The sequence below is a fragment of the Trifolium pratense genome, linkage group LG4 (genome assembly GCF_020283565.1).
Source record: "Trifolium pratense cultivar HEN17-A07 linkage group LG4, ARS_RC_1.1, whole genome shotgun sequence".
NCBI lineage: Eukaryota > Viridiplantae > Streptophyta > Magnoliopsida > Fabales > Fabaceae > Trifolium > Trifolium pratense.
In genome coordinates, this window is record NC_060062.1 from 1,708,177 (window position 1) to 1,733,675 (window position 25,499).

At 31.9% G+C, this 25,499-nt stretch overlaps 2 protein-coding genes across 2 annotated transcripts; one reads left to right on the forward strand and one right to left on the reverse strand.

Moving 5' to 3' along the window:
- Positions 1-6,911: 6,911 nt before the first annotated feature.
- Positions 6,912-9,177, reverse strand: LOC123920854 (probable serine/threonine-protein kinase WNK11). Its single transcript, XM_045973182.1, has 3 exons — positions 9,063-9,177; positions 7,998-8,501; positions 6,912-7,563 (listed from the first exon to the last, which is right to left on the reverse strand). The coding sequence occupies exons 1-3, from the start codon at positions 9,063-9,065 to the stop codon at positions 7,153-7,155; spliced, it is 918 nt and encodes a 305-aa protein (XP_045829138.1). The 5' UTR covers positions 9,066-9,177; the 3' UTR covers positions 6,912-7,152.
- Positions 9,178-16,470: 7,293 nt separating this feature from the next.
- LOC123921905 (FRIGIDA-like protein 1) lies at positions 16,471-20,447 on the forward strand. Its single transcript, XM_045974621.1, has 3 exons — positions 16,471-17,659; positions 18,842-19,005; positions 19,103-20,447. The coding sequence occupies exons 1-3, from the start codon at positions 16,663-16,665 to the stop codon at positions 19,877-19,879; spliced, it is 1,938 nt and encodes a 645-aa protein (XP_045830577.1). The 5' UTR covers positions 16,471-16,662; the 3' UTR covers positions 19,880-20,447.
- Positions 20,448-25,499: the final 5,052 nt, after the last annotated feature.

A 25,499-nucleotide genomic window follows, 5' to 3' on the forward strand; every position in this document is an offset into this window, starting at 1 on the left:
TCGCATATTATCCTAATAGTTGGAATCGGCTACATATTCAAATACAACATATATGATATTATTCCATCATAAACTATTTTTTACAGTCAAATGATTGACACTTTCTTAATGATGTCAATTATTGTTTTCCTCGACATCTAGCAATTGAATTACCCTCTTTATGTATTATTATTTTTGAATTGTTCTCACGGGTTCTCCAAACGATTCCTTGTTTATTAACAACTTGAGTCAATATGGTTTCTCTATGTATTTTTGTTATTATAGAATTGATTGACATGTTTCATCCATTTTAGTGGTAATAACTTGACTTATAAATATTAAGAGAATTTGATAAAAAAAAATTAAAAAAAAAATTAAGGACAAAGATTAAATTCTATGAGAGATTAGTAGTACAACTTTATTCAATATTTCTCTCATCCCCAATTTTCCTTTTAAACATTTTTTTTTTCTTCAGGCTTTAGGGTCAAGGGGAAGGGAGAGAAGGGAGGAAAGGAGAGGGGAGGTAGTTTAATTAAATATATATTTGGTTCACAAGGGAGTGGACGTATTTTAAAATTAATTTATTTTTTTACCCTTAAAATCTTATAACACTTATATTTCACCTAATTCAATAAAAATATTTTTGACAAAATCCATATTGACTCAACTTAGTTCATTTCATTTAAAATAGTAGGTTCAATTCAGTAAAACTTTTTAAAAAATAAATTCACATAAACATATATAAAATAATAATATATAGGTGATGAGTTCGATCCCCGGCTCACAAATTTAAAAAATACAAAAGCAAGGAACTTGATCAATAAATAGCATATATGATTCCCGTAAGAAAAAAAATAGAAAGCATATAGTATATGATATGGGAATTAAAGTACAACACAAGAAATTAAAGTAGGATTCACGACGAGAAAGTTACTAATAGGGATGGCAGAAAAACCCAAACCCGTGAGACCCACCCGAACTCAAATCCAAGTCAACGGGCGAAACCCGAATTGACTGGGTTTGGGTTTGGGTTTGGGTGACACCCGAAAATATGGGTGTGGGTTTGGTATCTTAGTTAGGTCTAGGTCTAAGTTAGCAAGGTGCACCTTTTCAATTGGACCAAAATACCCATTCTTTTTAATTAATTAACCAAAATACCCATTAATAGACGCGGATCCAGTGTCGCGCGCGTACCGAAGGACCATGGTTACAGACCGTTAATTTCCATCAGACAGCCAAGATCTGATCTCATCAAGACTGTCTGACCAATCCGATCATCCTGATCCATCAGATTCCAGCGCGTGCGCCACACTGGATTACACCCTGGAGAGAGAAAAATTTGCTTTTTAAAAGTAGGACACGTGTCACACAATGGTTGACTGGACGTGATTTTTGTTCATTTAATACTTTGAACTCAATTATTTCGTTGTAAATTAATTTTTTATTTTTTTATTTTTATACCAAAATTCATAATTTTTTTTTCTACAAATAGAGACTTGGTTCGTTTGATTTGGACACCGAAAAAAAAATGCAATTTTTCACTACCTTAATCTCATTTTTTGTCTACTAAATACGTTACTTGTGTGTTGTAATTTAACACGCACCACTCAATCAACTCACTGAAACCATTATACCAGGAAAATAGTAGATAATATTCTGGAACTTTTGGTATATTTTATGAAATTTTTGGAGACCTGAAACTATTTTTAGTTAATTAAATGAGATAAAATGGTAATTAAAAACTAATGTTTGCTTCTGAAACCATTTTACTGGTAGAATGGTTGCACATAGTTGTATTCTGAAACCATTTTACTGGTAGAATGGTTTCAATGAGTAATTTATTAATTGTGTTTGCTTCTGAAACCATTTATCTGGTACAATGGTTTCAGAGAGTTGTAATATGAAACCATTTTGCTGGTAGAATGGTTTCAGTAAGTTGATTATTAGTTATTTGCTTCTGAAACCATTTAGCTTGTAGAATGGTTGCACATAGTTGTACTCTGAAACTATTTTACCGGTAGAATGGTTTCAGTGAGTAATTTATTAATTGTGTTTGCTTCTGAAACCATTTAGCTGGTAGAATGGTTTCAGAGATTTGTACTCTGAAACCATTTTCCTGGTAGAATGGTTTCAGTGAGTTGATGTAAGGTAGTGAAAAATGAGATTAAGGTAGTGAAAAATATGGTTTTTTTTCTGTGTCCAAATCAAACGAACCAAGTCTCTATTTGTAGAGAAAAAAAATTATGAATTTTGGTATAAAAAAAAAATAAAAAATTAATTTACAACGAAATAATTGAGTTCAAAGTATTAAATGGAAAAAAATCACGCCCAGCCAATCAGACAGCGACACGTGTCCTGCTTTTAAAAAGTAGATTCTTCTCTCTCCAGGGTGTAATCCAGTGTGGTGCACGCGCTGGAATCTGATGGATTCGGATGATCTGGGATGTCTGATTGATCAGACAGTCTTGATGAGATCAGATCTTGGCTGTCTGATGGAAATCAACGGCCTGTAACCATGGTCCTGCGGTACGCGCGCGACACTGGATCGACGTCCATTGATGGTAATTTGGTTAATTAATTAAAAAGAATGGGTATTTTGGTCCAACTGAAAAGGTGCACTTTGCTAATTTAGACCCAACTGGGTCTAAATTAGCAGCCATATATATATATCACGCTTAAATGGAGGTTACATAGTTCAACTAATTTGAGTTTCTCAATTAGAGTCACTAAAATATTACCCTCGGTTTTTTTAAGTATGTAACATCAAATTAAGAAAGTGTATTTTTCATCTTATCTTCCTATTACACTCTAATGTTAATCCACCAATAAATTCCTATTATTTTCACGCATTTTCTCTTTCCAATAAATTTAATATATTATCTAAAAAAACAAAATTTAATGTTATGTACCAAAAAAAAAATAGTTTTTCAAAAATATAGCATTAATTAGTTTTATTGAAAAAGATAAGAGTAACTGACAAAGGTACAATTGACAAACCGTATCCTTGAAATACCAAATGAACAATTATTTATAAACGCTAATTAAATCTAAGGAAATTGGTCAATTAAAAAAAATGGAGGGAGTAGTTTTTATATGAAAAGAAAAAATTAAAAAAAAATAAAAATTATATAATTAAATGATTGGATTCAAATGTTTAATTAAAAACCCTCCAACATAAATCATGTGGAAAAATTCGAGTTCGAGCTCCTTCCTCGAAAAACCGAAAGGTTAAAAAATCTGGGTCAGGATCAAATGACACCAACTAGTTTGATATCAAATGTTACAGTTCTCAATAATGTTTTAACCGATATAAATTTTATAAAATTCAACGTTGGATTGAAAGTTTATATCATATAGATCATTTGTTTAAAATTTCAGACAAATACAAAATTATTTGATATGCTATTGCGACACATAAAGATTAACGACATATAAAAAAGGTGCAAACCGTTAATTTTGATGTATCTCATTAACATATCAAATGATTTTGAATTTGTCTAAAGTTTTACATAAATGATCTATATGATATAAACTTTCAATCCAACAGTGGATTTTATAAAATTTATGTTGGTTAAAACGTTATTGAGAGATGTAAAATTTAGTGTTAAACTAATTGGTGTCATTTGATCCTGACCCATTATTATTAATCAACTAACTAGATATTGTAATTTGTTTAACAAATACTTCCTCCAGTACTATATATAAGAAAATGTTTGCTTTTTAGATTCATTAAAGAATTAATGTATGTAAACTATATTATTGTCTAAATACATAACTTTTTAATGAATCTAAAAAACAAACATTTTTTTATATATAGGACCGGAGAGAGTAGTATTGATGGTTTTAAATTTTTTATAAGGTGACCTTTTGTATTTTGTCATAGCATCGAATGTATTGCATTAGTTCCCATGAGCTTAACTCGGTTGGTAGGGACATTGCTATTTGTATAGGAGCCCGGATTCGAACATAGGATACTCCACTTATTCACCTTTAAGGTGGATTTTCTAGCCACTAGAATACTTAACAAAAAAAATTGTATTGCATTAAACAATAGAAAGGGAAAAAATGGAAAATATGGTTATGATATTATTCAAAGACTAGAAAGCTAGTGGGAGCATTATATCATCTTCCATGCCATATTCAAAGACTAGAATAGAAGGCTTTGTGAACAGCCAATGATTGGGGATAATAAATTGGATCTCCTTTACAAAGATTTATGTACAAACTTTTATGGTTTTGTGAAAAGTTCATTAATTTTTCTGCATAGTATTAGACCATTAGATTGTTGCAAAGTAGAGGAAAATGGCACCATATACAGTATTTTATAGGTTCAGTGGAGGTTTTTTTTAAAAAAAATAAGTAATTAAATATCAAGATAGAATAAAATTACATAAATAGTAGACAATAGGCATTATCCAAGTTTGACAAATTCACTTTTCACATGACTCCGATTGTGAGGATAAGCAGTGGAAAATTTCTGGAAAATTTCAATTCTGAAAGAGGAGAGGAGAGAGGAACGTGATTTCCGTAACTAAATTTTTAATTTATTTTAAGTTTAATTATAATTATATAAATGACATGTCTTGTTTTTATTGGTTGTGTGTAAGAGTGAGGTGTTAAGGGAGTACTCCCTCCGTCCCAAAAAGAATGACCCATTTTGAATATATGCACTATTCATATATATTGTTTTGACCATATTTTTCTACTAATAAATAAAAATAAATATTAACATATAAGATGTTGTTAGATTCGTCTCGATGAGTATTTTCAAAATATCAATTTTTTATAATTTTTACTATTATACAATTAAATATATTAGTCGCCAAAGTTATGCATTGGCATGCGTGTTTCGGTCAACTGGGTCATTCTTTTTGGGACGGAGGGAGTATCATGCAAGAATTTCTCGAGAAATTCAAATTTAAAATTTTTGAATGCTACCAAGTCAATGTCATTGGCAATCTGTTTTCAAATTGCCTCAAACTTGTTTAAAAAATAAACTTATTTGGTACAATGGTTTCCTATTTTTATTATGTTGTAGATTCGATCTTTCTATTTTAAAATTTAACAGTTTAGGTCCTTTTATCAAATATTTTGTTTAAAATATGGTAATACAGTCCTCTCATCAAGTATTTTGTCTAAAATATGATAATACAACGTGTTTTAAAGTTTATAAAAAAAAATAAAAATATTTCTTACAATTGTTTTGCAATTTGTTTTTGACATGTAACACAAGATTTTTTAAAAAAATAATAAAAATTGAAGGGGCTAGACTCACACTAAGTTCGAAGTGAAAAATTTAGAATTCGAACACAGACCTTCAATATTATCTTTATAATAATGTACTATCCTTAAGTAAATTAAGAAACCAATTTACTTTCCATTAACTTACCCAAAAAAATGTATTAACATTATTATTTATCCTTCTAGAAATCTATGAAGCATGAACATCTATATAATTAGGCGTATCGTGGTGTACTAAAAAAAATGTATTAACTATTATTTATCCTTCTAGTAAATAAATAGTAATAATTTTTTTCCTTTTTTTGAGTCAAGAGTTCCTTTTTTTTTGGGTCAAGATGTTTCCTTTTATTATTAAGTTTTTTTGAAAAAAAATCCCTTCTTAGGAATATTGAAATGAAAACCGACCAACCATTAACAAAACATTAAGCCAAATCTTTATTTGCCTATTGCTTTAATGGGAAAAAAAATATAGGTGGCACAATCAACGGGTAACCGCAAATACACAACAATTAATTTCCCAACAAAATGGAGTGAGTGGGGTTACAAACAATGCAATTCTAACATGGCCTTTATTTAGTTCACATGTACACTTCTCTTCACCATCAAGCTTATAACCTTAGCTTTACTCCAATAGCCATTTATCCAAATTTCAAATGTGAACAACTCATCAATATAGTCATTTTAATTTCCATCTATTGGCTGGCCTCCAAACATATAGTACTATGTTGCTCAACTTGCATTCAAAACCTATGACTAATTTTCCATTATTTCTTTGACTTTAAATTAAATTATAAATAAAACCTTTTTCACACTTATGTTGCTTCAAAATCTCATTTTCATAATTGAACGTGACAATGACAAAGAGAGATCACATACTAATAAATAAATATACTATTTAGCAACTGGTCCAAGTGGTAATTAAGAATCTTGGTCCCCTTAACTATGTGGTCAAGAGTTTGATTCCTGACTAATGCGTATGAAAATATTCGATTGAGAGGGGGAACCCACCTTGTGTGCCCCATAGATTTTCCGGCGGAAATTAGTCATTGCCAACGACGGTGAAAACTTCGTATCAATATCAGAGTAACTAAAAAAATGTACCTTGAAACATATAAAAGGTTTGATTTTTTTATTAAAAGTTACTCAAAAATATATCATTGTGCATTGGGATAAAATCATCAACAATCTTGACCAAAAAAAAAATCATCAACAATAAAAATGAATATACTCTCCTAAAATCAGTAGCTATAATTTTTCAAAAGCGAAAAATCTGCTTCCTTTATAAGGTTATAATTACATTTAAGGGACATTAGTAAATTTTGTTTTTCAAAATTTGGTACCTATAAAATATTTCTTAATTGCTGATTTTGTTTGAAATATAATTTACAAACATTTATTATGAAATCGTCGACTTCTCGAGTGGTTGGTTGGTTTGATACATGCATCTCAACCTTCGGTTCGAATCCACAATCCGGACTCTAGTAAAGGTACAAACATTTATTACGGAATTGTCGAGTGGTCGTTTGGTTTGATACATGCATCTCAACCTTTCCTAACTCAGTTCAAAACCGGACATTGTGAAGGTACAAACATTTATTATGGAATTGTCGGCTTCTCGAGTGGTTGGTTGGTTGGTTCGATACATGCATATCAACCTTTCCTAACTCGGTTCGAAACCGGACATTGTGAAGGATCAGAAACATAACATTTATTATGGAATCATCATTCAATTTACACAACTCTTGAAGAAAATCTCCTATGTACAAAATGACAACATCTCCAATTAAGCCTTCCCCATATTCAGCCATATCCAAAGGGAAAAGAAACCAAAACAAATCATACCTTATAGCCTACCCCAAATTAGCAAATTGATATTTAAACTAAATTAAAACTATGACATCCAAATATTTGTCACACAAAGGACTATTTAATTTAGTATGAACAAACATAGTCACCATTTTCGTCATCATCATCCTCTTCACCGACAAGTTCATCAAAGAAAGGATCTTGGAGAAGCTCAGCAGCAGAAGGTCTAGCCCTTGGTTGAGCAAGACACCTCTCAATGAAGTCCTTTACCTCTGAATCTTTGACCTTGTTCAATGCAGCAGGCCTTATACCGGAAGACACTTTCCTGTATATCTTTGCAACATTGTCGCATTCGCTATAAGGAATTTCCAATGTAACCATCTCTAAAACACACATTCCAAATGAGTATATGTCCACCAATTCTGTGTAGTCTTCATCGTATAATTCCGGTGCCATAAACTCCGGTGTACCAAGAATTGTGTGTGCAATATGATTCTTCCCAACAATTGCTGCCAAACCCAAGTCACCGATTTTAACCTGATAACCATTGAATGAAAGAAAATTTGTTAATAACACATTCTTGGTTAGAAATCGGAAAGCATAACTTATACACAACAAATAAAGCACTGACACAAACACGAACAGATAATATTGGACATCATTGATAAAAGACTAAATTGAAAATCATGACTCGTATCTATCTACTACTGAAAAAGTTGAAACTAATCTAATCAATTCAAGGCATTTGACGCGTGCCCCTTTTTATATCTAACCGAATGGAAGTATCGGTTACGCTTCCATGTCGTGGACTCAACGTGGCCCTTTTATATTTCAATATTTGAATAGAATGTGCGCGCGCACACGCGCTTATGTCAAACACTAAAACATGCATTCAACCTAAAGCATCGGTATTTTATCATCAAGCAAGCAAAATATGAGCCAAGGAAAACAGAATTAGAACAGTTAATTACCTTGCCAACATTCCCATTAACAAACACGTTGCTGCAATTGAGATCTCTATGAATGATGCACGGCTCATGAGTGTGCAAATAATTCAACCCTCTCAAAATCTGCCTAGACCATTTCTTCAACGCCTTCATCGAAACATGCCTATGTTTCTTCCTATACTCTCTCAAATTCCCACTAGTACAAACCTCGGTGATAAAATTGAGTGTATTCTTTTTATCATCGCTCCAAACACTATAAAGTTCAATGATGTTTTTGTTTGATAAGCTTCTCAATAACCTCACTTCAGCATAAAGCCTCTCTACCATAGCAGAGTCACCACAGAAATTCCTTAGCTTCACTTGGTTCCATGCTACCTCTATTCCTTCTTCTTGATCGAATGCACGGTACACTTTCTTCACGGCACCGCATCCTAATAGTTCGCTGTATCTACCATATCGACCAGTTGGATCGGTTTCCTCGAATGCCTCCGAATCTTTGTCAGACGAATCCGGGTTAACACTTGGCATCTATTATCACAATGATCATAAAAAGTTATAAACATAAACATGTTTTTCTATAGTCAAATGTTATTAGTATATTAATTAATTGTTACAAACATGCTACGCAGATCTAAACCTAGGAATCATCTAAAATTGAAAAGAAAGAAAAAAGTCAAATTAAAATCAAATCGAACTATTATCAAAAAAACTAGTTATGAAATTTTTGCAATTCTGAGACAACAAATACAACATGTTACATTGTTGTTACTCAATTTTGTGACAATTTTCCTTTTAGATGGAAAATTAGTCCTGAACAAAAATAAATCAATGAAAAATTGAACAAAAATAAAATCATGAAATAAATAAATAAACAGATGCATGCAGTAACACCTAAAAGCAAAGAGTAACATATGAAATTATGAAAATTCAGAGGCAAGGATTATTAACTGAATAATTAAGTGATTAAGTAACACCCAGATGAAAAAAGACTTGAAATTTGATGGTTTTGTGTGATTATTTGAAATAATTAACAGAAATATTAATAGATAATAACATAATGAAACAATGAATTATGATAAAGATAATTACCATGAAGAAGAAACTGAGTTGGATGAACTCAGAAAAGGAGAAAGCCTGAAACTTTCGGCGGTAAAGAGAGAGCTGAGAAAGCTCTTTGCACAGAGAGAGAGAGAGAGAGAGATTTGTTGGTGAATGTATATGTGAGTATTTATACAAAAATTAAGGAGCCAGAGTTGAAAGGTAAATTAATTATTTATATTTTTGGTCAAAAGGTAAATTAATTATTTACAATCCCACAAAATTAGAAAATTGCAACGGTTTTCTTATCTCTTTCCATTTTCTTTTTTTGTGGGTAACCTTTCCTTTTTCATTTTTAAATATATCTTCTTCTTTTTTTTGGGTACAAATTTTAAAATATATCTTATTAAATTGATATGTTAATTTTGTTTTATAATATTTTTTTTGACTCATTTTTATATATTTTTTTTAAAATAAATAAATTGATTTAATAATTACTGTATTATTTTGTTTGACTAGAGATATTTTAATTATTATTTACTTTGCAGTAAAATATATTGGTTGCTTTTGGAAGGTTTAAATTATTTTGATTTTGGTAAATTATACAATAATTTTGACCCAGTTAAGAAAAAAAATTACTAATTTTTTTTTATTTTACAATTATGATTATTTGACGTTGTCAAAACTATTTACACTAATCTCATATAAAAAATTTTGTATAATCGTAAACGTCCACAAATCTTATCTTAATTAGTAGAAATATTGAAGTTATTATACGATTTGATCGGAGGTTCAAAATCCAATCTCTCCACTTTATGAGTGTGAGTTTCTAATTATTTATCATTTCGTCTATCTATTATTTTTTTTTCTTTTATTAAATTTAATTTATGTTAATATTAATTATTGTATGAGATAAATATTAAAAGGACAAAACTTATATGCATTTCTTTAGATGCAGTTTTTCCTGTTCCTCTCACAAAAATGTAGTTATTTATTTATTTTAATTAAAAAAAGAAAAAAAAATTGTTTTTAAATAAAAATAACTTTCTCCAAGTATCTAGCACAGTAAGAACTGTCTATATGGAACAGTACATAAGTTTGGTCCATTAAAATTTTGTTAGACTTACCCTACAAATGAGCGGTTATGATAAAACGGTTTTTGGTGCAGGTGAAAAATATCTGCGAACAGTTCTATCCGAATTGTTATGGAAGATTAACCACAGTTGGTTGGTGAATTTTTATATGATTTTTTTTCCTACAAAAAATGTTTTGCTATATTTGTAAACAAAACAAAAAATATGGTTTGTTATCTATCCAAAAAAGATTTCTTTTCCTAAAATAGATTTAAAATTTTTTTTAAATAAAAAAAAATCTGCCTATATTGTAGGAGGAAAAAACAAATTGGACCGGTAAGTAGCAATTGGGAAATTGATCTGAGCCACGCGTTGTTGAACTTTCGTTGTTTGTTGTAAAGTGATTGATACATAGTAGTACACGTTTAGTCATATAATAATGTCATGTTTTTGTTTTCTTATTTTTTTATTTATTTTCTTGGAACAGGTATACATACATCAAAAGTCAAATACTATTGGGTCCGTTTGTTACATGTTAAAAAAATAATAAATTTGGTGTAAAATAATTTAGAGATTAGTTTTTAGAGATTTTTAGAAAAGTTGAATTTACTTTGTGTTTGTTTATTATAATAAAAATCATTTTTTTTAAATAAAATAATCTTTAGTTTATTTGGATACAACTTATAAAAATGATTTTTTTAATTACAAATAATTTTCTTTTTTTAACATCTTTTTTTTCTCTCTTCTAAAAAAATCTATTATTTTACAAGCTACTCTTAGTAGCTTCTCATTTTTAACTGTTTTCTGATTATTTTTCGCTTCTAAATATTTTAAAATCTATAACAAACAGATGCAAAACAATTAAAATTGATTATTTTTATAAAAAAATAATTTTTTTCTAAAATAAACTATAACAAACGAGCTCTATAACTTCTAAAATTTAATCTCACAATAAAAGATAGATCTTAAATCAAATATTTCAGATTCGGACTCTATGATATATCATCGCCGTAAAAAATAAATAATTAAAGGAGTACAAAGTTTATTGGGTCAACGTGTGTGCAGCCATTTGTGGAAGCGCGTGAGGATCACACACCAACATGGAGTGGAGGAAGGGACAAAATTTGATGCAACAATAGTACAATGTATGTAATGTATGTATGAGGCTTAAACCTTTTTAAAATGAAAGAGATGGTTCGATTCAACCTTTATTCCAGCAGTAGGGAAAAAAAATGTTTGTTTCATGGGACCAACAACAACAACTGGTTTGTGTTTTGTTTGCCAATTCAAAAGAAAAAGGGTGGTGAACAAAGTTGATTTTGTTGCTCAAGAATCACTTTTTTTTTTTTCTTTGTTGTTGACTTGACAGGATCGAATCAAGTGGTTACCATTGTTTTTTTTTTTTTTTTTTTTAGTAAAAAGTGATTACCTTTTTATCGTATGGTATTTCTTAAATAAAAATAAAGAGAAACTAAAAGATACAAATAAATAATTTAAAATCATATACCTGAGCTGCTCGTCAAATTTGGCATTATCAACATGACTTATTAAGCCATTAAGTTTGGTTCATTGATGAAAAATTTGGATAGGAGGCATGAAGTAATAAGTTTGATACTCATTGACAACGTTGTAAATAAAAAAAGAATCATGGTTTATTGGTTCATGAGTCATGAGTTTGAGATTTTTTTCCTCGTGATTTATTTGTTACCCTGCTGATGCTATATATAAATTATCCATTGCTCTATATAGGTTTTCCCGACAGAGATGACTCGATTGGGAAGGACGATCGAACTCACCTTGAGTGTTCTATAAATTTAATCATAAAGATTAATCATCACTAAACAGAAAACACATTCACACTAATATTTAAAAGGAGGTTCAACCATTGCATATAAAAATGTCTATACAACTATCATCTATGTTATACTTACGAGACCGATCGAATCACAGAAAAATGTTCAAAAAATTTGACAAAAATTCAAGGGAATGCAGCTACATTCCCTCAGTCACACACAACACCGCCCTTGTGCCTAGTTACCGTGACGGAGCCACATTATCTTGAGAGGGTGCACTTGCACACCCTCAATATCTCAAATATGTACCGATAATCCAATTTATATTCATTTTGAACCCCTCAAATTTTAACTTTGCACCAATTGTTCTCTCCACAAGGCACACCAATCAGACACATAATTCAGCTAATGTGGATACAATGTCAGTGCAATAAAGATACACGTGTTTTAAATTCAAAACATATTGCACAATAGCTGGCTCTTGTTAAGGATCGAACATGGTATAACAAACTTGTAGAAAGTTAGCAATTTGACACTAAGCTAACAAGGTACTCCTAAGGGCACATGTTAAGATATACCAAAATAGAAATTCATCATTTAATGATACAAGAAATATAGGGTCTTGTTAACATGTTAATCGCACAATTCAAAACATATTATATAGGGTCTTGTTAACATGTGCCCTAAGGGCACATGTTAAGATATACCAAAATAGAAATTCATCATTTAATGATACAAGAAATTTAATGCTTTAAAAGTCAAAATGCACAAATTAGCATTTAATAATTTCTATTTTTGGTTCCTTAACATGTGCCTTGAGGGCACAAGTTAACATTCTCCTATTATATATAGTTGAAGAAGAAGCATATTTATTGTGGGATTTGTGACTTATAATTAAATTATATATAAAAAAATCTACACTAATTTTTAAGATTTAACCAATGAGGAATTAATTAGACCAATATTTAGTATCCGATACATCATATATTTAGTAGAAGATGTTAGACTCTTAAAATGTAAAATGTTTAAATTAAATTTAAACTACAAAATATACCCATATTTAGTATCCGACATATATCAAATAGGATCGTCTTTGATGGAGAAAATATATAAAAACCTAAAAACATAAACGACACTTTAACTAAGGTAATGACTAGTCCAAATTTCAAAACATAAAATTGAATATAAATTAGTGAATTACGATTCTCATTAAATTACAAAGAGGACAAAGAAAAACTGTATGTGTGTATTTTTTTTTGAAGAAGCCAAAGAAAATAAGAAGGCATAAGGAATGCTTAAAAGTAAAAATCATAGTCCTGTGAATAGAGATCGAGAGTTAAGCTGACACAATCCCTAAACCAACTTTTGGATTGGACAACCAATAATATAACTCAGAATAAAAACTTTTTTTTTCTAACCTTCAATCACCACCACAGATGTGTTATGATGTTGTAGACCGTTCTATCGATTGAAAAATTCTTATTGTTAAAAACACAATTATTTCGCTCTTTCCAAAGAAACCAAACCGTTGCTAGCCAAATTGCTTGAAGACCACTCCTAGATGATTTTCGAAAGTCATGCATCCCACCAAATTGAGATGCCAAAGCAATGGCCTTATCAGAAAGTACGCGAGGTATCCCTAACTACGAAATAATATCATGCCACACAATGTAATCTTTTTATCGTGTGTATATATTTATATCTATTCAAAAGTTTGTACCCCTGAACCGTCCTGGGTATGCCACGTGGCCTAGTTGTTAGACTCGTACACTAAAAGTGGAGTAATGAAGAATCTAAAATTCAATCCTCATTTCCTTTCAATAAAAGACCTAATAACTCTCAACTGAACTAGTGTTACGGAACCAATAACTGCAATTTAGATAGTTACATCCCATTCTATAACGATGAAGAAATGATATTTATGTAAAAGAAAAAAAAAAAGTTTACAATTTGATTTGTTTTCATAATAAAAAAGATTCTTTTTTTGCTAATGCAAAGTTTCGAACCAAGTACCTCTAAGTTGCAAAGTGACTCATCAACCAAGGGACTACCGGGAAAAAGGCTAATAAAAAAGAATTTACGGGACGGCTCTTGTGATCATGGGATTATCTTTTGCTTTGCATGGATTTATGGATACAGGAGGAACATGTGATAAGAACAAGTTGTTTCTCTTATTAAGTCAAAAAAAGAACAAGTTGTTTCTTGCAACTATACTAAGCATAATAGTCATGTGAAAATCATTGCCGCCTCTATACATTTTCCTTTTATACGCATTTTATAGTTATAGTTAAATCGAATATTATTTTACAAATTAATTATATTTATAGTTGCTTACTTTACAACTATAATATATCCTAAAGTTTTACGTATTAGTTTTTCATGTTCTTGTTGATGAAATTGAAGCGAAAAATATATATCTTACCAGAAATTATGTGTGCTTCTTGTGAAGATGAGAGATCACATGTATGTGGACATATTAATACTTTTCTGTTCCATATGGGAGCCATATTAATACTTTTCTGTTCCATATGGGAGCCATGGTTTCTCACATAAGAATAATGTGATTTTCCTTTTAAAGTAGAAATGCCACTTTTAGTTTAGGGTTATTGAGTCATATATATGACCGCCTCATGCTTTTGTTAGTTTGCAATTGGGAAACATATTAGGTTACAGCAAAACGTTGTAATAGATCTGAGTCGTCTGATTTTATAATGGCGGTTGAAATCGTTTTTTTTTTAGTATAAAGCTGAAATTTAAATTTGGCCGTCCAATCACAAATCAATGGATATGATTAATTATATTGTGAAACTGTGTACTTAACCTACCGTGCATCTACATACTTGCGATTGTACTCTGGATGCATATCATGCATTCTTTTTCATGAGACTTTTACACGACTTTTGTAATTTATCATTTTTGTTTTGGTCAATGATTTTTCATTTTTAATTATAAACAAACTTTAAAATAAATAATAAGACGTTGAATAAATGTAAATAGTGGATAAGAGTCATAAGACCTTGAATATATGTAAAGGGTGGAAGAGTTTAATAATTATATATGCATTAAGTTATAAAAAAATTATCCTAAACAGGTTTGGATCGAGCAAATTTCCACAAAACCTTAATTCATTATATTTGAGGACCATGCAATTTCAAATATTTTACCTCAAATTCCCTACACTTAGGCCTGTAGCCCTCTACCTCCACAAACACCCTAAACTTCACAAAATAGTACACTCAAGTATAAATAAATAAATAAATAAATAAATAAATACACATCATTTTAGCGGCTTATAAGTTCGCTTCTTGAAGTATACAAATTATTTCAATGATATTTGACTGACGACTATCTAAATGATATGAAAAGCTCGTAACGATTGTTATTTTAATAATAATTTTTTTACACGAATTCGATGATTTCTTAAATTGAATTTATAGGCTTGGTGGTGGTTTAGAGAGAAATTCAAAGAATTCGATCGTGCTTTTAGCAGGTGGACTTACAACTCTTTGCTTTGTTAGGATTTGCCGATCTTTAACCATATTTTGCTTTTGTTTTAGCTTTTTGTTTCTCTTTTATATTACGATTTTTTTTTTTTCACCATCAGGTTAATCTGGTTTGGGGGTCAGTTCTGGCATCAAGTGGTTCCAGCCCCCTCCTGATCGCAGTTGCGGGGGATCGAACTGCGGTCCTCCCTACCAAGTTCAACGTCAATCACCACTGAACCAACTAACGATTGATTTTATATTACGAATTTAGTTTGCCTCTAAATTGTGAACATCTTATACCAGAGTGATACTTTTAATATATCATCATTGCTTTGATTAAATAAATAAACAAAATCCTTGACCAAAAACTAAATCAATGAATAAATAAAATCAACCTTTTATCCACACAGCCCTGGATGGTAATGAGTGTTCATGGATGCAGGTTTGATACTATTCAATCCACACCTGAAATCACCACCCAAAGCTAAATCGAAAGGTTGTTCGGGTGACAAAATAAAGCTCACAGCCACACTCGTTGGGATCGGGTTTTTTCACCCAAACTCAAACCCGCAACAAGAACACGCAAAATTAATTATCAGTCCAAACCCGACCCGAATTCTATTTGATAAAATGCAAAATGTAACATAATTTGGTAATATAGTTCGCAAATGTCAAAATAGTAATAATATAGTTTGGTAACATAGTCTTCAAAATAGACTTTTAAGAAATTAAATTACAATTAAAATTAAGGTCTTCCGAGAAAAAGGAGGGTGTGTCTTGTGTGAAGGAATGAGTAAAAAACCCTTATTTTACACTTATATATACATAGAGATAATTATGTAGTTTAACATATATTCGGATGGATATTCGAGTTTCAGGTGTGGGTTTGATAGTACCCAAACTCATAACCATATATTCGGGTGTCACCCGAACTCAAATCCAAACTCAGTCAACTCTAACTTCACCGGCTAACTTAGGTTTGAGTTCGATTGAATCTATCAAATTTGAGTTTTCTTGTCATTCCTATTCAATCCCGCAAAATTTCTAATAATTTTTTTTCATTGTCACGTTCAAAAATCAAAGTGCCGAGATGAATATTCTTATATTCATAACAAACACTTTTAGAAACTGAATTTTTCTAAAAATATTAGGGACAAAATTGGGTTACCATAAATTTGTGGGGACAGATGTAACATAAATTGGGTTAATATTCATCCCTTTCATGTCCTCAGTCCCTCTTGTTGAACTGCAACACAATAGCACAGATTCAATTCAACCAGGTACATGTTAGTGGTAAACAATGACAAGAACACGATCAAGAGCACAAACACGAAAACTAATAAGACAAATACGATCACAAACACAAACACAAATCATCCCTTTCAAACCAACATCAACATCAAAAACAATCTCAGCAGCTCTCAAACTTGTCGACAGCAAAAAACAAAATCTCAAAAAAGCATACGATGATCTTCAATCTCACTCTTCTCATCTCTCTTCTTTCCCTCTTTCATGGCAAGACCTCGATTCTCATTTCACCACAATCCAAAACTCTCTCTCTCAACGCTTTCTTCATCTTCAATCCCTAGAATCACAATTTCAAAAAAATCACAATGACCCATCAACTTCTCCTTCAAAATTACCTAACCCAAAACCTAAAAATTCAAACTTTACATCAATCCCTAACAACCCATCAACTTCTCCTTCAAAATTACCTAACCCAAAACCCACAAATTCAAACTTTTCATCAATCCCTAATGACCCATCTTCTTCTTCAAACCCAAAATCATCCATAAGTCACTTGGAAGCATTGAGTTTACTCTGCAAGAACAATGATGGAAAAGGGTTAAGGGATTTCATTAAGGAGAATTTTAATGATAGGGTTGTTATCAAAGATGAGCTTCAGATTGCATTTAAATCTGCATCTAATCCTGCAAACATGGTTCTTGATGCAATTGATGGTCTTTTTTGTGGAAATGTAATGGTAGATCGTAAAGATTCACGTTTGACTAAGAGAAGTTGCAATTTTTTGTTTCAACAGCTGAGGGTTTTTTCTCCTTATGTTAGTTTTGATGTTAAGGAGAAAGCTAAGAAGTTGTTTAATGAGTGGAAGGTTAACTTGAATGATAGTCATGAACCAAGTTGGTCTATGGCTTTCTTGCAATTTGTTGCTGTTTATGGTTTTCTTGTTGATTTGAATGATGCTGAGCTTGCTGCTTATTCTACTACTGCTTCTGGTGATCTTGGTGAGATTCCTGAGCTGTTCCAGGTTATTGCTTTGTCAGATAGAGTTCAAGGTAGCAATCCCTTCAATGAATTTATTTGATTTAAGGTTTCAATTTTGAGTAGTTAAGATTAGGAGCTGGTATACTGCAATTGTGTTTGTAGCATGTTAATAGTTGCTGTGACAATACTGTTTATGTTACTTTGTTTTTGGAGTTGATTTATTTTTGGTTGAAATCTTTTAATGGTATCAAGAAGTGTTGTGAAATTGCGGCTGTAGTGTAGCTGAATAACGGCAATAGTACAAAGTGTTGGTTATTTTTCCATGATATACGATACACGATTTAGTACGAAGTGTTGTCAAATAACGGAAATTGTACAATATGAAGTGTTGTCGAATAACGGCAATAGGTATAACCATGAAGCACATAACGACAATAGTAGTGGTATAACCATGAAGCACAAACACCTCTAGGACTAGGCCTTTTGCCGTGTCTGACAGTGTTGGTGTCAGAGACTCATACGACACTTGTCGAACAACACAAACAAGTGTCCCAAATAAATTGTTTTTTTCTTCTTTGCTTTGACACAGATGTATGATACCGGTACAACACATGTCAGGCAACTCAAACAAGTGTGCCAAAAAAATGATTTTTTTCTTTGCTTCGACATATCTTAGACACTCTTTGGACACATCTCAGAAACATCTACAAGAGTTAAAGATGTGTTGAAACATTGCTGATCAATGAGGGGTTAAATAAAGGTCACAACAATTTTAGCTTTTTCGATAGTCATGGATAAATAAAGGTCAAATACTATCATATCATGTTTTTGAATTTTTTTAATGAAATAAATTGCTCAACTTAGATGCACAATATATATTTTGATTCTCAATGTAGATTTTATAAATGATATTAATATTTTATTTAATTAGAATATATATATATATATAGTTGTGTCGGTGTCCTATGTTTTTTACATTAGCTATGTCGATGAGTCTGTGTTGTGTTTGGAGTCTGTGCTTCATAGGGTATAACACTGCAACGTTAGTGGCAGCCCGACGAAGTGGCCCAGCGAATCGTGGATAGGCTCTGATACCATCTTAGAATTAAGTATTGGGCCTAACTCATCCTTACAAGACTGACTTGTAAAGTGAGGATTGCCTCTAGCTTATAAACACTTAATCAGGCCATATCGCAACTGATGTGGGACTTCTTAACAATTTGTTAAGGCTAATTTTTGTTTGTGTCCTGCAGGTGTTATTCAGAAACTCATTGAAAGGGGCAAACATGTTTTGGCTGTCAAGTTTATTTTTCACTTCAAACTTGAGGATAAGACCCCACCTGTTCCCATTTTGAAAGCTTTTGTGAATGATGCAGAGCAACATGCGAAAAGACTCGCCGCCGAGGGAAAGTCACTGGTATGTATACAGCCCGCCAGCCCCTGATTGATTGCCTGGTGCATGATGTGGCTGCCTATACTATATTTATTTAGTTTTTTTCCTTCTTGTTTTGCAGAATGAGAGAACATCTAGACAAATCCATTCACTGAAATCAGTGATTAAGGTTATTGAGACTTATAACCTTGATTCTGAGTTTCCACGTGCAAGCCTTGAAAAGCGTATAGATGAATTGAACAAGAAGTTCTTGGTAGGTGTAAAACCCACTGCACCAGCTTTTGCTGCGAATCCTCATCAGCATCAGCAACAACTAAGCGGGCTGGAGCGTCGTCTAACATCTATTCCATTCGGTCCTCCACCTGTCCTTAATAATGTTGGCGGTGCCAATTCAACCATACACCAGTACCGACAACAACTACTACCTCGTTTCCAGTCAACAAGTTTGTTGCCGGATCATCCAAATCCATACATGAGCATGCCGCCACCAACCATGTCATTTGGCATGAAGGCACCAACTCCAACTGTCTCCTCCTATACAGGTCCCTCAACTGGACCTTATGGTTTTGGTGGTGTCCCGAAGGCTCCTACTCCTAGTAGCAACCTCGACCAAGTTGGTTCTCATCCGAATTCGGCACAGCCGCAAGTGTTTTCTGGTTATTATGCCCCAATGGCTGCTAGTGGCAACCTCAATCAAGGTGATTCTCATCCGAATGCTTCAGTGCCACAAGTCATGCCTGCTTATTATGCCCCAACAGGTCCCAGTTCCAACCTCCACCAAGGTAGTTCTCATCCGAATCCGTCTGAGCCACAAGTTATGCCCGGTAATTATGATAGACCCCCGGCATCTGGTGCCTACGGTCTGCAACAGTATTACGGAACATCTTATCCTCAATAGGTTAAGCATATTTGCTTTCTTTTTCAGTACTGAACTCCTTGGTTAGTATTATAGTTTCTCGCACTTCTTGCTTTTGGTTATAGATGCAAAGCTTGCTTTGGCGTTCACCAAGATCATAGAAAGGAATTAGATTAAACATTTAAGAATTTTGAGAGATTGCTTGGTTTCAGTGTTTAACTACCTGAGTCATTTTCACTGGAAAGGTTCATTTTAGATTAGTCATGATCTTCTTTGTTCTTGCTCTTCCTAGTCGCTTAACCTCCATGATTTTCTCTAGGTAATGAAAGCTTAGACATGGTTTGGATAATAATACTTGCTACAGGGGTGGGATGTGTAGCTCAACTGGTTTGAGCTAAGGGTTAAAGGTATTAAGGTGTAAAAGGACCCTGGTTTAAGTCATGGTGAAGGAGAAAAATACTAACATTAATAACTAATTACTGACTTTGGCCATTTAAAAAAAATAAAATAATACTCACTAGAATAGAAACTTTCTACATTTGTATTAGGCGTAATTTTGCTCGAGAATTATTAAACAAATTTACAGTGGTTTCATAATTTTTTTCTCTCATGTCCTTGTTGTCTTGTAGAGTTCATGAAAGTAAACGAAATATTTAGGTTAACTTGGTCAAAATTTATTAATATATGAAGAAAAGTATCTAGTATTACACCGTAGTAATTAGTCATATTTCTTGAACGTCTCTTATGAGTAAGATTGATATTTAGTACTGTTTCTCAGAATCTCATATCAGGTACTTTTGTTTGTTTCCCTTGTTTTAGTCCATTGCCGTGTGCCTCTGTATGAAATACAAAGCCTATGTTTGGTATCACGGTAAATGTTTCAGAATCACAGTGATTCCAGAAGCTACAAAATGTGTAGCTTTTGAAAAATCACGATGAATTACCGTGATTCTGACATACCTAGTGTGATACCAAACATACATGAAGTAATTTGCTGACTTTTTTTTAGTTCTTTTGCACCTTTGTAAATAAAAATCAATTAGAAATAGAAGTTCAATATATTTGTGTTTTTTTTCCTTCTCATATATTTTGATAGTGAAGGGTGGTTTTTATGAATCATGATTCTCAATTGTACTATGATGATAACCATATGTATGCATGAGTTATGGTCTCACAATCTATTCATCAATTGATTTGTTTCCTAATTGATATCTAACAGATGATTTGTATTCATTTCTTTTGAATGAGCAGTTGAGATTGAACTGTCAAAACTCGATAGGATTTTTGTTTGTCGTGGTTTACTCTAAGGCCATGACAATCAACTTGCGAGATTTTAACACTGATTTAACTTGGCAAGCCTAAGAATATAAAAATATTAGTGTAAATGACCTATGTCAAACACGAGTTTGTTCGCTCATAAATATAAATCGTTTTGTACTGTTAAAGGCTTATTGGGAATGACATACATCAAAATTGGGATTACTTAGCATATGTTTGGATGTGCTTCAAATAGGTTCAGAATCGTGGTGGAAATCACGTCAAGGTAGAAGCTACTATCAGTAGCTTTTCGCTTTCACAGCCAAAGGATCCCTAAACGCACGTCTGCGGTGAACAATTGCACAACCGAACATGCTAATATTAGTAGTGTATGTAGCGTGTGACTCAAGTAATTGGCAAATGCCATTTTTGACATTCTCAAATTGACAAATTTATGTAAATGTTAATATTGTGACATGCAACTCTCAAAAAAGATCATTATCCCTATAGCTGCAATGTATTGTAGTTAAAGTAAACCCAGCCATCACAGACAATGGATGCTTCTTCCTAAGAGATCATAAACTCCTGGGCTAGTCATCAAACCTAAAAACCCACTACTCATAAAATGAATCTTACAATGATTAAATATCCTAATTATGTAAGGTTAATTATTTAATATATTCTGGCAAAAACTAATTCAAATTGAGTAACTTTTGAGATTTTTTTTTTTTTTTTTTTTATTTTTAAATTCTGCTATACATGCGTTTGGTAAATACAGTAGTTGGGCTATCATATTTCTAGAAAGCAGCCCAAATCGCAACATGTGTTTTATTTTTTTTTAATAATATACGAGGACCGAAAGCCACTAGGTTTGGCCTAGTGTCGAGGGGTTTGGGTAGTACGATATGGGTCCTGGGTTCGATCCTCAGCTCATTGTAAACAAAAAAAAAAAATACGAGGACCGAAGCTCAAGAGAAAAAAGAAAGGTTTAATTGCAGTTTTGGTCCCCCTATCTTTATTATTTTGCAGATTTGGTCTCCTATTTTAAAATATATACGGTTTTGATAACCCTATTATAATTTTTAACTATAAATTGATGATGTGATATGTTTTAAACGACGTGATATACGATCCGATGATGAGAAAATATTAACATCGATGAAATTGTAAGAAAAATATTTTATAAAGTTAATTTAAAACATGTATATTCACGACCACACTAGAATCAATATGAAGCTTCACCCTTCTGAAACCACGCTTCCAAGACATTTTAAGACCTTTAAACACTCTCTAAAACTCCACTACAAAAATACTAAAATTACTAATATTCTTCCAAAAACCACAAATTCATCCACTAATTATCTTCTTGCAAGACTCTCGACAACCAACGCCTAAAAACTTTGGTTGTCTATTGGGAATCCATTTTTCCATGGGAAAGTTGATTGTATTGTTATAGGGTGAAGCTATGACTATTATTTTCATCGATCAAACGGTAATTAAGCTAAACTATAAGTTAAATTAATCCCTAGTATCTATTTGATCTGGATTGCATGCGGTCAAAACTGCATCATATAGTCATGCGATCATGACAAATCTAGCCATCCGATCATGATTTAACATTCCAGATTAAAAAGAAATTTGATCAGACTGTATGACTGTTTTAAATCTGAACCGTTCAATTTTAAACGAACAGTCGGATCTGTTCTGACTACATGCAGTTTTGACCGCATTTAATCCAAATCCAACATCTATATAGGATGGATTAAATTGATATATTTGTATACTTTAGGGATTCAGGACTAAACTGAATAGAGAAATACTTTAAAAACCAAATGATTTATTCAAGTTTATTTAGTTACATGCATGCATGTTTCTGTGCAGCCATTTGAAGTTTTTCTATAAATAGAATTTTAATTTCTATCAATAGGTTAAGTTATTGGGTCTGTCAATTATTCACTGGCTCGAGTTTAACCTTGGAAATTAAATAATGTACAAAAAAAGATAAATGTTAGAGAGGAATTTGAAACTATTTTCACCTATGAATTGATCTATTACCTATGAAAAAGATGTGTACGTGCATTATTATTAGCTACTTTATAGATTGTTCATCTCACTTAAGCTAATCTTTGTATATTGATGGTTTGATATTAACGTGTAAGAGAGAAACCTCATTTTCTCATTTTTTGTATGTTAGAAAATGTTTGGTTGAGATGTATTATCAGTTTGTTCCATGAAATTCGGTCATGTATACTTATGACTTCCCAGCTTAATTAATTTGTTCCTCATAGCAAATGAATAGTGAAAATTCGATTCATTATTGATGTCTAGTTAGCTTTGCAATAAGAGTGTGATACTACATATATAAGTTCCTATTTCATCATTTTATTTCATTCATAATATTTAAAAAAAATAATAATTGTAAATTATTTTGAGAATGATAGATTAGGTAACTCACTTGGTTAATTTTATTGAACTAAGTAAGGGTTAAAGAGTTCAAAGAGTTAGAAGATTAGAGTGTTCAAATTCCAATGAAAAAGAAAATACATTATCGGTATGAAATATGAAAAATAATAACAGTTAAACAAGTAAATTTTAATATGGATCACTTCATCAAGTGGTCCATGGTGGACCAGTCATGAATAACATTATAATGAATACGAATTTTATAAAATCCACCGTTGGATTGAAAGTTTATATCATATAGATCATCTATAGAAAAATTGAAAATCATTTTATATGTTATTGAGACACATCAAGATGGGTCTCAATAACATATCAAATGATTTTAAAAAAAATTTAAAAAATTTATGGATAATCTATACGATATAAACATTCAATCCAATAATGAATTTCGTAAAATTCATATTCGATAGATCAGTTGTTCACGGTGGACCACTTGTGAAGGTGGTCCACAGTAGCATGTGAAACATATCCATAAAATAATAGAAACTTGAATCTTGACGGTGTCATATGCTCATGCATCCCAAAATGAGTCCATTGATTTGTTATTTTTTTTTGTCAAATGCTCTAACCCGTGTATGTTTAGCCGGCTTTGTAAAGTTGAGTTAGACCAAACTCTCAATTCTAAAATGGTATTAGAGTTTGAGTCTCTTCACGTTTTAGGTAGTGTATGTTTTGATATTTTCATTGGTGTTCCGCCTATATACGACACATTTGTTTTGTAGCCTTTCTTTTACCGGTCTTTGCTCGTCTTGTGCACATACCTGATTTATTAATAATATATTTGCCGTCCAAAATAAAATTGTTGGGCCATATGCTATCAGATTTTTGATTGGGTCATCTCCACCATTTATATTTGTGCCCCAAGCCCAATAACACTAAACGCGAGAATGTGTGTTAAGAAGTCTCACATCAATTGCGAGATGACATGAATATGTGTAATTATCACATTATAGCCAATTTTATAGGGTTGTGTTAAGTCCGACTTCTAATAACAAAAGGACCCATATCTTTTTGGTAGGGATATATATACCCTAAAGTAGGCATATGCGAGGGTTTAATCGTGCGGAGCATTTTTTAATCGTGCGGTGCATGCACTAAACACGTTAATTTCAAAGTGTAAAAAAATGAGCTAAAAATATGTATTCAAGTATTGAAGTCAATTCCTTCAAAAAGAAAAAGTATTGAAGTCAATTAAATTCTTCAACAACAAAAAAGTATTAAAGTCAAATAAAATATAATATGTAAAAAAAAGCCAAATATAATAGTAAATGATCATTATAATTATTCACAGAAAAATGAAACAAATCTAATTCATAATTAAATCATTATAATTTTTCATATTTAACTATTTTAACATAAATTTAAATTTTTGATTAATTTATTGTACAACTTGTAGGTATCTTACAGAACTCCTAAGAGCATAATTATCGGTTGTTCTCTCAGATACACCAATGTCAGAGTTTCTTCGATATTTGGTAATGAAAAACATTCCTCAAGTTAGCATCGTCCCTCTACCTGTAAAAATGGCTATATTGTATTGTGAGTTCGGTGGAACCCCTTTTAGAATTTTTGTTGAATTGTATGAATATTTCTTTCTCAAGCACCTGGGAGAAAAGGGTGATATAAGGGGATAATAGAGCTGCATTGAACACACATCCAGCACCCAAGTCACTACCATATAACTAGAAAAACTACCGGGGCTGCCATATTTGCTGCTACTTCCTGCATAACTGGAAGAGTTGGAGGCGTAGCCTGTTCCCTCAGAAGCGGCTGATTCTCCCACCCTGGGTGTTGATCTCGCAACAGCCCTCCAGCATGTCCTCATATCGCATCCTGGCTGACTGAATAAACAAATGGAACCATAGCTAAGATTGATTGATGAGCCTTCTCTCTCCTTTACAAAATATAGTTGAGTCGTTTAAATAATTAACATACATAAAAT